General features: G+C 41.2%; 3 protein-coding genes and 1 long non-coding RNA gene across 5 annotated transcripts; 2 read left to right on the top strand and 2 right to left on the bottom strand.

Moving 5' to 3' along the window:
- Positions 1-961: 961 nt before the first annotated feature.
- On the bottom strand, positions 962-2,541 carry LOC104819358. Of its 2 annotated transcripts, none has more exons than XR_772788.1 (3): positions 2,432-2,541; positions 1,732-1,894; positions 962-1,299 (listed from the first exon to the last, which is right to left on the bottom strand). It is a non-coding gene; the product is annotated as an uncharacterized LOC104819358 (long non-coding RNA). The 2 variants fall into 2 exon arrangements; XR_772789.1 differs by having other exon boundaries at positions 1,732-1,891; positions 2,432-2,534.
- Positions 2,542-3,044: 503 nt separating this feature from the next.
- Positions 3,045-6,228, top strand: LOC104819359 (reticulocalbin-2-like). Its single transcript, XM_010549391.2, has 8 exons — positions 3,045-3,503; positions 4,001-4,203; positions 4,710-4,814; positions 4,924-4,987; positions 5,248-5,421; positions 5,494-5,590; positions 5,696-5,926; positions 6,036-6,228. Exons 1-7 carry the CDS (start codon positions 3,112-3,114, stop codon positions 5,822-5,824), a joined length of 1,164 nt encoding a protein of 387 aa, XP_010547693.1. The 5' UTR covers positions 3,045-3,111; the 3' UTR covers positions 5,825-5,926; positions 6,036-6,228.
- Positions 6,229-6,446: 218 nt separating this feature from the next.
- Positions 6,447-8,563, bottom strand: LOC104819361 (transcription elongation factor SPT4 homolog 1). Its single transcript, XM_010549392.1, has 5 exons — positions 8,411-8,563; positions 8,218-8,309; positions 7,798-7,853; positions 7,055-7,116; positions 6,447-6,785 (listed from the first exon to the last, which is right to left on the bottom strand). The coding sequence occupies exons 1-5, from the start codon at positions 8,498-8,500 to the stop codon at positions 6,735-6,737; spliced, it is 351 nt and encodes a 116-aa protein (XP_010547694.1). The 5' UTR covers positions 8,501-8,563; the 3' UTR covers positions 6,447-6,734.
- Positions 8,564-8,772: 209 nt separating this feature from the next.
- LOC104819362 (NADH dehydrogenase [ubiquinone] flavoprotein 1, mitochondrial) lies at positions 8,773-11,737 on the top strand. The gene is made up of 4 exons (XM_019203195.1): positions 8,773-8,871; positions 8,902-8,944; positions 9,738-11,209; positions 11,472-11,737. Exons 2-3 carry the CDS (start codon positions 8,942-8,944, stop codon positions 11,193-11,195), a joined length of 1,461 nt encoding a protein of 486 aa, XP_019058740.1. The 5' UTR covers positions 8,773-8,871; positions 8,902-8,941; the 3' UTR covers positions 11,196-11,209; positions 11,472-11,737.
- The last annotated feature ends 176 nt before the right edge of the window (positions 11,738-11,913 follow it).

Consider the following 11,913-nt stretch of genomic DNA (forward strand, 5'->3'; position numbering starts at 1 on the left):
AATTTTCTTTTTCTTAATATAATTGGATATTTCCTGTGTGTATATACACATATATTGAAATAATTATGGCTTTCATGTTCGAAAGAGGGCTGTCACGTTATGAACATATTACTATATTGGAAATTTTCAGGAAAAAGAATTGTTAAAAAAAATATTTAGCCATGATGGTATCATGTTTACACTGCTAACTAAGCATTGTTACTACATGGAAAAATAGTTAAATTTTGTTAAGCTATTAGTACCGATTATACTCACTCAAATCTTAAAAATATTATTATGATCAATCTATAAATATTATTTTATTTTCTATATACTAAATTTAGATCACGACTAAATATCACAAGTAGATTATTTGACTGTTATAATACGATACTGAACTTATTGTATATATACATACACACACAAAGTGGGATAAGATAAGATGCATGGCATGGACTTTGTTATGCATTGAAACCGACCATGGGAGCAAGCTTCCTTGGACCAAGCGGCCCATCACGTGACAGAGGCTATTCATGGAGTCACATGGTCGTCTATTTTGATGCTTATAACATTAATAAACCGAAATGAATAGCAATAATATAATATAATATAATAGGGGAAAACCCTAGGTGAGCGGCAAGGCTTCCAATCTCTCGGTATGTTAATCATGCTCCTTGCCAACTCACCTATTGTCTGTCAATTACTGTTGATTTACCTCTAATGCATGTGTTGCAGGCTCGTGCGTGTAGACTTGGATTTATTCGGTCAGCGCGTCCGAAGGGTAGCAACCGAACTTTCCAATGTATAAAAAAAATATAATATAATATAATATACGTCAACATGGACTCTCTTCATGTGATTTTTCATTCCAGCCACTGGTGATGCGCTTATCTTGTCGACCACGTGTGATTGATTAAACTTTGTCACTCAAAATTCTTCATAAAAGCTTGTTAAACTTTTCAAAACATATGAAGAAAGTCGATGCTGAAAAAAAATATAAAACATGATACGGGAGTTTCGGAATGATGAGTCCGTATAAATTCACACATGTATGGAATATTCCTTCACCCCTTTTTATACGCGCTCTAATATGCCCGTGATTAAATATTTGTTCGGAGTGGACAGTTCCATTACCCACTGTGCTTTTGCTTGAGCACGGTACAGGACGAGGCCCAAGGCCTACAATCCATTTCAAGCCCCACAATAATCCGTTTGAAGGGTATGGTCCGAGATACAAAGTAAAGGATATAATGCCACTTTAGTTTAGTTTGTGCCCTTTGATAATGCAACAGCTTCACGCTCCTGCCGGATTCGTTCTCTCTTGAGCCATCCCATGAAACACCATTACCAAAACAAAAAACCAATCATACTAATCAGTCTCACGAGATTGGTGGCAAAAAAAAAAAACAGCAAGTCTTCTTCCACAAACATTGTCAATAGTTACTTGCAGTCCTAATGCATCATGAATCACTCACCAAATGACATATCTATCTAAATTTATGGCAAGTTTATTATTATTGGAATGAGATAAGCTCGCTTGCCGTGGGGTTTGAGATCACGGGTTCGAATCAACCTCTCTGCATAAAAAACATGGGTAAAGTTACCTAGTATATTCCCTTCCCCAACACCCCCACGAGATAGGGATTCGAACTGGGTTGGTCCTTTATCATTATTGGAATGAAAGCAGACAATGGTGGTAAGCAAATAGAAAGCAGAGACAACATAGGAGAGTGAGTGTAGGAGCATGGATACCCTTCTTTCCCAGTAAGGAAGGAAGCAGACAAAGTCATAGACTGGAGTGATCGTCTCCACCAACACAATGTTTATTCCGGTGAAAATCAAGAGCCCTGCCAATGGCCGCGTCCTGTGGGGCATCCTTCTTCCAATCCAACCCTCTACGATTTCCCCCCTACTGCTGCAATCATCATAATAATAACACCCTTCTTCTTAGCCACCCATTGATCATACACCCAACTCACTCAACAAATTCCTATTCTTTTGCCAAAAAACGGGAACCGATCTACAAAGAACCCTAAAAAACGCATAACCTCTGTGAGCATAGATCCTTAAGCAGGATAATCAAGCGTGGACTCTAACAAGCAGAGATAATACCGTAGCTAAACTAGTAAAAGCGGAATAATATTCAGGTTCGTCAATGCCTAACGTTCCAAAGATGAGGATCATGAGCTGACACTAAAACCCTCACCAAACCTTTTTTCTCTCAGAAATCTATCCATGATTCACACAGCGACATCAACGTAAACAGGGCAGTGGTAAATTTCAAATCCTGATGACTAGAAATCAACCAGAAATACTCAACTAATCACCCAAAATGTACCAAAAATCAACTCCATAACCAGTTACGATAACCAGAAAATTACCCTGCCTATCGAGGAAAAGCCATCATCAGGCAACAGAGAGAAATCAACATCCACATAAGAGACACACTCACCGTAGCGTTGAAATCGCCGAGAACCTAGAGAGAGAGAGAGAGAGAGATGACCTTTCGGCCCACGAATTCGTGGAATCGAAGAGAAGAAGAAAGGAGCTCAATGAGGAAACGAAGTTATGATTCTCTGCACGTTGCACCACCCCAACCCGGTGGTACTGTTGTTTGAGCCCGGCCCAAATCCTAGAATCCATTTAAGCCCGACATTAATTAAACAGAAGAAAATTTCCAAATTCGCAAACACGATTTTACAAAAAAAACATTAATTTTTTTTAAAAAAAAGCAAAGGGCATCGCTTCTCTCGTTTCTTCGCTTCCGTGCGTGTCTTGGTATTTTTTTTTCTTCTTTTAACTGAATAAATATTTAATTCTTTCCATCGAAATATTTCATTAATTAGTTTATATAAATGTTAAACCACTTAATAGTAGGTATATACGTACATATATGTCTATATATTTGTACCTTTAAAATGTACATATATATATGTTGATAGCTAATGAAACTTTTGACCATGAGAAGATCTAGAGTCAATCTTTATATACATTGCCAGGTCACTCACATAACACTCACGATCAATCTCTTCACTCTGCATCCGTCGTCATCTTCAACTTAACTCTTCACCTTCATCTCTCTTCCCCCCCCCCCCCCAAAAAAAATTAGGGTTTAGCTGAGATTTTCCCCAGATGGGCAAAGCTTCCGTGGCCATATACATCACCGTTGCCGTGCTCGTCCTCTTCCTCGTCTCACATTCTCCGAAGAAGAAGGGCGGCCATGGCGAACATCACCACAACCATCGCCGCCTGAAACTCCGGTCGTCTTTCAACCTCAAGCCTAACCGCCGCGAGCCGGTCCCGTTTGATCCGCTTGTGGCCGACATCGAGCGTCGCCGCGAGGACAAGGAGTGGGAGCGGAAGTACTTCGAGGATCATCACCCTGAGGTTGTGTCTCATTCGCAGCAAGCAAGCGGAGGCCACAGTGACTCGGCGCCTGGTCACGAGTCGCAGCCCGAGTGGGAGGACTTCATGGATGCAGAGGATTACTTGAATGATGAGGATAAGTTCAATGTCACCGACAGGTTGATGCTGATAACTAATTACTCCCTGTTTATGTTGTGTCTTGCTTTCATCTACTGATTTGGGCACTCGTTACTCTGTATGGTCGCGTTTACGGCTTTGCGCGCACTTGATCTTGTTGTCTTGGGTCATGTTCCCTGATCGTTATTTTTCCTTGATTGATTAATGGCTTGACCTTTCCAGGCAATGTGTTCGTAATTACACATGGATTCCGGGTACTTTTCATCCGAGTAAAAAATGATACCAAGTTAATATTTGGGTCTTGTGTGAGGGAGTATGTTTTGTTCGGTTCTGGTGTATAGCTTTGATCCATTTGAGATCGAATAGATCCAGCATCCGGCTTCTTCCTAAGTAGATGTATTGATTAGTATCTTTAACGATGAAGCATTGCGATTCCAATGTAAGCGATACGGCGTAAAGTTCAAGTTTTTCTGGAGAACTTAGTGTTTACACTTTCTGGACTCGTCTTTTATGGAGAGAGTTTCTTGGTACTTTGCAGGCTGATCATGTTGTTTCCGAAGATTGATGTGGCTCCAACGGATGGGTTTGTGACCGAAAGTGAATTGACTGACTGGAACATGCAGTCTTCTGAGAAAGAAATCATACACAGGACTCAAAGAGAGATGGATGTTCATGATAGAAACAAGGATGGATTCGTTTCGTTCTCTGAATACGAACCACCCTCGTGGGTCCGAAATGCAGGTGATTCATATTTGGTGTTTTCTCTTTTAGGATTATTGTCACAATGTGTGCTATTAATGCAGCTATCATGTAGAAGCTTATCTGGGCATCTGTTGCACTTGCTGTTATAGTTACTATATGACTTGGTCTCTTTGTGTAATAAGTGAAGTAGAATGCTTTGAGAGGAAGGTGTTTCTTCTTGTTTTTGTCATTTAATCTGATTTTATATTCCTGTTCTTCGTGATTAGTTTCTGTTCTGCATAATCAAATTCACAAATGGACTGTGATATCTTTGCATTGGCAATGATGTCAAAGAAGCATACAAATGACCTTTCTCTTCTGCATATGGTCCATATGATCTCCTCTTCTCGGACATGTTCTATGCTTCTCTAGTTTCTGAGATGAAAGAGGGTTCTTCCCTTCTCTTGGAAACCTTATTTCCTTTTTAACGGTCTAGAACGGATAATAAAATATATCTCAGTTTTGTTTCCTAGAACTGCTAGCTGACACAGGTATAGTTTTATCAGATAATGATTCTTTTGGCTATGACATGGGATGGTGGAAAGAGGAACACTTCAACGCATCCGATGCAGATGGTGATGGTCTGCTGAATATAACAGAGTTCAATGAGTAAGCATTTACCTTTTCTGCCTGCCGAAGGCGAATTTATAAATCTTCTAACTAATTCTGGTCTAGCTCGGGCAGTCTGTATTTTTTTTTTCTCACGGTATTTTTGTGTGGGGGTCCATCCGGCTGACACCAAGAACCCTAAGCTACTGATGTGGTTGTGCAAGGAGGAAGTAAGGTATTTTACTGCTATCTTTAATTGTTTTTGTTCGTATTCTGGCATAACTATGAAGGCAAAAGAATGACCATTTCATTTGAAGCTATTGCCGAATCAAGTTATATCATATGTGAGGAGGCGACGAGTGGATTTGATTGATCATATATGTATTTCTTTAACCAGACACAGCCTTTCGTAGTCTTTTGCGCCTGCTTTGACAACAAAGGTTGTCTGGTTTTCCTAAGCATTTATTTTATCTATTGGCTTGTTTCTTTTACCAGAGAAAGGGATTCAGATAAAGACGGAAAGATTAGCTTCAAAGAGTTTTTCCATGGACTCTTTGACACAGTGAGGAACTACGAAGAGGAAAGTCACAATTCTTCACATCCGCATCACGACTTGCCTGAAGGTCCGGCAAAACAACTGTTTGGTCAGCTTGACAAAGATGGCGACGGGTAAGTGTACGGAATGGTGGGTTTAGTTAGTATCTGATAACACCATCTAACTAAGCTCCTTGCTCTCTACAGGTACTTGTCGGATGCTGAATTGCTTCCTATCATTACTAAAATCCATCCTACCGAACGTTATTACGCAAAACAACAAGCCGATTATATTATATCTCAGGTACTTTATTACAATATGAAATGGTGTTACCTCCTGTAAGGATTACTTTCATTAACGGTGTTCCTCAGCTTTGGAGTTACATTGATCTGTTGTTTCCTAACGCAGGCGGATTCAGACAAAGACGGGAGGCTGACATTGGCAGAGATGATAGAGCATCCATATGTCTTTTACAGTGCCATTTTCGACGAGGATGAAACCGATGATGAGTATGGATACCACGACGAGTTTCGCTAGTCTCTGTATCGAGTAAGTGGCCGCTGACATGTTGGAACCTCTGAGAAGAAATAACATTAGGACCGATTCATTTTACCCGCAAAAGTTTCCCCTTTAGCATCGGTAAACTTCTCACAGAAATCTTTTTTTAACAATGGTTATTTCGTCCAACTTCTCTCGTTCGTGATGAAGTAGGATAAGATTTGAGATTTTACAGAGAATTGCTGTGCAGCTCGGCTCCCACTCCCAGTATGGGGATCACTTGCCACGGAGATGCTGCTCCTCACAGATTTGCCGGTGACCGGAAAAGTATTTATGATTCCATTATCTGAAACACCTTCAATGTTCACGTACCAGACTCGCATTCATTTCTTGTTTATGAAACCACCACCTCAGTTTTTGCAGTGACAACTTCCATGGTCATATATATATTCACACACACGCACACACATGTCCGGAATCAGAAGTTGTAAGAACAGGTTCCTTGAGGAATCAGGCAGCTAAACAGCTCCTAAACCTCAACAACAGTTTATGCTAATGTTGTTGGAAAAGTTTCAAAACTGATTGGACTTACCCAAGCAGAACTCTAATCTTAAAACACCTAAATCCAGCAATGAGGGTAATAATATATCTGCAAGAATGATAAATAAAAAATTCTACTGCTTTAATTAGATTTGTTAAGTAGGGGCAGAGCAGTAGTGACTCACTTCTTGTTTCAGCCCCCTATATGTGTGTATAGAAGACATCTAATGGGTTCTAAAACTCAAGATTGACGCTGACAACTTGCAGTCATGTCAACATTGCTCCATTGCAGATTGAAGCGTCTAATATACACAACACTAAATATATGATCCTGATACAGAAGAGAGCAATACCGTCTTGCCATTTCTTTTCATACGTTTGACCCATTTCGGGTTAACCGGATACTTCTTCATATGCGTTTTGGCGGTACATATTGCACACGCTCTTCTTGGCATAGGATCTGCAGTGAATTGAGAGAACTAAGTTAGAGAGATCAATCAACTACATGCCCTCCTGCAGATTCAGAACAACACGCAACTCATGAAATTAGAATGTGCTTTTCTGAAGCCATCTCCTTATTTGAGAACATATCAAAGGATCTGTTATAACGATTTGTCATAAGAGTCGAACTTTCACTACATGAATGATGAATGGTCATTCCATAAGGCCAATGCAGAGCAGTGCTAATGGTAGAAGGGGAAATGGTTCTGTCCACTAGATATCTGTTACCTGCAAATCCTCTGAGAGTGCTTCTGAGACGGCAAGTGTGTAGCATCCTGGGACAAACTTCCCTGGAAGGAGATTTGCAAGTGTCATATTATTTCCGCTTCCAAGAGAGCTAGCAATTGCGTTCTAAATGCAATCAAAAGCAGAAATCTCTCTTCTCCTAGAACCCATCCAATTAAAAGAAGAAAGGATAATGGTTGCCAGGAGATATGATAGGATTCCATCAAACATGAAGTTAGACCAGAGTTTTGAAAAGAAAACAAGACCAGCTATTGTTAGTCAATCTCTGACTCGCACCCACAAGAAACCTAAATGTCTCAAAGCATCTGAACATAACACCAAACTCAGATTTCAATTGGATTCAAGAGTCAAGACGGAACATCAATGGCGACACATCTACTCAAATTCCTCAGTATATTAAACCAAGGAAAAAGAAGCTGTGAATAGCATATACATCAAGAGGCATAAATCCAGAATACTCCTGGCTTTGACAGAGAAACCAGAGGTATAAACACTGCACAACTAAAACAAAGCTATTGAATTCCACTGTTTGAGAACTCAGCTGCTAGCATCACAATCTTCCTTATTTTAAAAATAGAAGGGGTGAGTGAACAAACAGTCATATCACCATCTGCCAAAATACAACTATGAAGACACATAATGGAAAGGAGAATGCCAACATTCCACACAGTCAGAAAAAGAGAAGTCACAGATTGAAGGATATGCTAAAAGAAAGCTCAACGTACCGATTCTTAACCACCTTGCAGCCCAGCTTCTGCTTGGATCCATCACCGAGATTATTCTGCAAAAATTCTTAGTGTCAATACCTAGTTAGTAGAGATATCTGTACCCGAAAAAGGAGATAAACTCAATCATGAAGAACTTATAATACACTAAAAGGGAAAACTCAAGCACTCCTACCGCACCAAGCATTAGGTATTTCAATGTAGTCCATCCAAATCAAAGAAAAACAATCGATTTTCCAAAGGGAGCTCAGAAAACACGTATCAATAGCTTAATCAGAAGCACTGAGTAGCCATTCTAAAGAAAGAATTTTGAAGAAACCAAATAACCACACAGCAGTGAAAATCGATGAACCCTAGAAGCTTACGAGTCTCCGAAACATAGCAGAGTTCGATTAACGAGGAGTTTGAACAAGGCCGTACCCATTGAAGTTAGGTGTGGTGCAATCCACAATACGCTCATGGTCGTCTTCCATCTTGAAGAAAGGGCAATTCTCGCACCCAGATTCTCTGAACTGTTAGGGAAACCACCATCGACATCGACGGAGCAAACATGTTCAGAGTTTGGAAGACAAAAACATACAGAATATGCAAATCCCAAAAATCGCAAACAAACCTGATCGTAAGTCTTGACAAGACGGCAACGGAGACAAGCCCTTAGCTCGTGTCCGAAGCTCGTCGGAATCTGTGCCGGTGCGCTTCCCATTGTTCTCAATCTCTACCCCAGAATCCCACCTCCGACGACGGTTCAAGCTTCGAGGTCTAAGAAAGCGAACGATGAAGGCTCGCAGGAAATTGGGCCAATTTGGGCCCCACTTTTATGCTTTAATTGAACCCATTAAAATATTACCGAGCCGGGTTAAATGCGGAACGTATTTGTGGGCCCAGCTAGATCAGGCCCATGAAAAGGAAAAAGACATCGGGACGAGGTGGTCTAATCTGCGCCGTCTATTCCATCGGATTTAGGTGGTGCAACGTGCAGAGAATCATAACTTCGTTTCCTCATAGAGCTCCTCCTCTCTTCTTCTCTTCGATTCGACGAACTCGTGGCCCTCTCCCTGGCCAAAAGATTAAACATCTCTCTCTCTCTCTCTCTCTCTCTCTCTCTCTCTCTCTCTCTGAGTACGTTATCGGCGATTTCAACACCATGGTAAATCTCTCTTCTCTCTCTCTCCTGGATGTTGATTCCTCCCTGTTGCCTGATGATCTTAGCTCCATTTCTATGTTAATGATCCGATGAGTTGTTCTGCATCCATCGCACTCGTTAGGGCTGCGAATTTTAGGAGTTGATTTGTTTCTTATGCAGATAAATTTTAGCAAAATGGTTGCGAAATGCGACTTCTTTTATCTCACAGATCTAAACCTCTCGTCTAGTTCACTGGAATTTTTTGTTTGATCCGGTAATGTTTTTATTCTATCCTGCTTTTCCCTCCGTGATGGGTCGGTGCCTTTGGAGCGACCGGGATTATTCTTCTACGAAGATTTTTTTTCGCCTCAGTTTTGCCTGTTTGGAACTTGCGATTCTTATGGAATTTCCGGTGTTTGCAATTGTCTTCATGACATTTTCTGATATTTCTGGGGATTCAGACTGGGTTCTTTGAGAGTGTTGAATTTGTGGGTTTTATCCTTTTTCCATAAAGTCAGTTTAGAGGCTTTTATCTGCCTGAATATTAATGGAGTTGGATGTGTTAGTTCTTTTTGTGATTTTCTTGGCCTTTCTAGAGTAATTTTAACTGTTATGTGTGCGTTCCCTCTACATATTGAAGACTAATTGTTGTTATGGCAGAATCCCAAGAGATCTATCTGTTCACTTGTTCTAGTGATTGGTTCTCTTCATTCTACTGAACTGAATTGCAGTTAGCTTCAGCTCAGTCTATGTTAGACTTCCGGAATGTGTGTTGTTTTGTTGTGTAACCTTTATTTTGAATGACTTTTTCTAATAGGCACCTGTGAGGGGGATCCTTGCTTTGCAGAGAGCAGCGTCAACCTGGAAGCAAAGTAACAGATTCTGTCCAGTGGTGAGGTCATTCAGTGCCCAAGCTGCAACCACTTCCAACACTCCGCAGCCGCCTCCACCTCCTCCACCTCCGGAAAAGACTCATTTCGGTGGTCTCAAGGACGAAGACAGGATCTTTACCAATCTCTATGGTCTGCATGACCCCTTTCTCAAAGGGGCTATGAAGAGAGGTGATTGGTACAGAACCAAAGATTTGGTGCTCAAGGGTTCTGATTGGATTGTCAATGAAATGAAAAAGTCCGGTCTTCGTGGGCGTGGTGGTGCTGGTTTCCCTTCTGGACTTAAGTGGTCATTTATGCCCAAAGTATCCGATGGTCGCCCATCATATCTGGTTGTGAATGCTGATGAGAGCGAACCTGGAACTTGTAAAGATAGGGAAATCATGCGGCACGATCCACACAAATTATTGGAAGGGTGTTTGATTGCTGGTGTGGGCATGAGAGCTAGAGCTGCATACATTTACATTAGAGGTGAATACGTGAATGAACGTAAAAATCTGGAGAAGGCCAGAAAAGAGGCATATGAATCTGGTCTCTTAGGGAAGAATGCGTGTGGATCTGGTTATGACTTTGATGTTTATATTCACTTTGGTGCTGGGGCATACATTTGTGGTGAGGAGACCGCACTTATAGAAAGCCTTGAAGGGAAGCAAGGAAAACCCAGGTTGAAGCCACCATTCCCTGCCAACGCTGGTTTATACGGTTGTCCTACCACTGTTACCAACGTGGAAACAGTGGCTGTTTCACCCACCATTTTAAGGCGTGGACCAGAGTGGTTTGCAAGTTTTGGTAGGAAGAATAACTCTGGAACGAAGTTGTTTTGTATATCAGGCCATGTGAACAAACCTTGCACGGTTGAAGAGGAGATGAGCATACCTCTCAAGGAACTGATTGAGAGGCACTGTGGAGGTGTTAGAGGTGGATGGGACAATCTACTTGCTGTCATTCCCGGGGGTTCATCGGTCCCTCTCATCCCTAAGAACGTATGTGAGGATGTGCTGATGGATTTCGATGCGCTCAAGGCTGTCCAATCGGGTTTAGGAACAGCAGCTGTCATTGTGATGGATAAGTCCACCGACGTTGTGGATGCCATTGCAAGGCTCTCTTACTTTTACAAGCATGAAAGCTGTGGGCAGTGCACTCCTTGCAGAGAGGGCACTGGTTGGCTTTGGATGATCATGGAGAGAATGAAGGTTGGAAATGCAAAGCTTGAAGAGATCGATATGCTCCATGAGGTGACCAAACAGATAGAAGGACACACAATCTGTGCGTTGGGTGATGCGGCTGCATGGCCCGTCCAGGGTCTGATACGGCATTTCAGGCCAGAGCTCGAGAGAAGGATCAGGGAGCGTGCTGAAAGGGAGTTGCTGCAGGCTGCTGCTTAAGCTCTTGTACTCAGGTTTGCTTCCTAGGCCTCAGCTTCCATCTAATCCTGTTTTCAAGGTTTTAGTTCATCCTCCTGTCAGAATGACCAAGTAAAGATCAAAGAACGAATCTGGTAAGGAACTTTATTTCTGTTTAAAACCGATATATCTCCACTAGTCTCCAACTAAGATGCTGGTTAATATAGAGTTAGAACAATACACCATCATCACTTGTGTTGGCAATGTAGGGTCGTCGTTTTTTGGATTTTAAGGAGGTCAGAATTTGGGATTTTGCAGGGGATAATGTTGAAATAAAAGTCCGAAAGCAAACGCTAGGTTTTTGGAGAAGAAGGAAAAGGACATTTGTTATCTTTCTTCCAAGTTTGTAACAGAGCTCTCAGAGAGGTGCTCTCACTCTTTTGCATTGTTGTCGGTTTATGTTCATCATTGATAATATGTTGGCTTTTGACACATTCCCAAACACCAAACCTGTTGGCTTGGCCCCCCATTTCGTGTTTAGAATAATTATAAATAAAAAAAAAAAAAGATGATGGTTTGTGTCATTTACTCTTTTTCCCATATATATATATATATATACGTATATGTGTGTGTGTGTGTGTGTATATACATATATATGATCAAATGGCTTTTGCATATTCAGTTTGTGAATCTCCTTGTAAGAGTTTTCATTCATTTGTAGGGTTACCCATATCAAGTTTTCGTTTTGATTTAACTCGTT

Source organism: Tarenaya hassleriana, unplaced genomic scaffold, assembly GCF_000463585.1.
Source record: "Tarenaya hassleriana unplaced genomic scaffold, ASM46358v1 Cleome3, whole genome shotgun sequence".
NCBI lineage: Eukaryota > Viridiplantae > Streptophyta > Magnoliopsida > Brassicales > Cleomaceae > Tarenaya > Tarenaya hassleriana.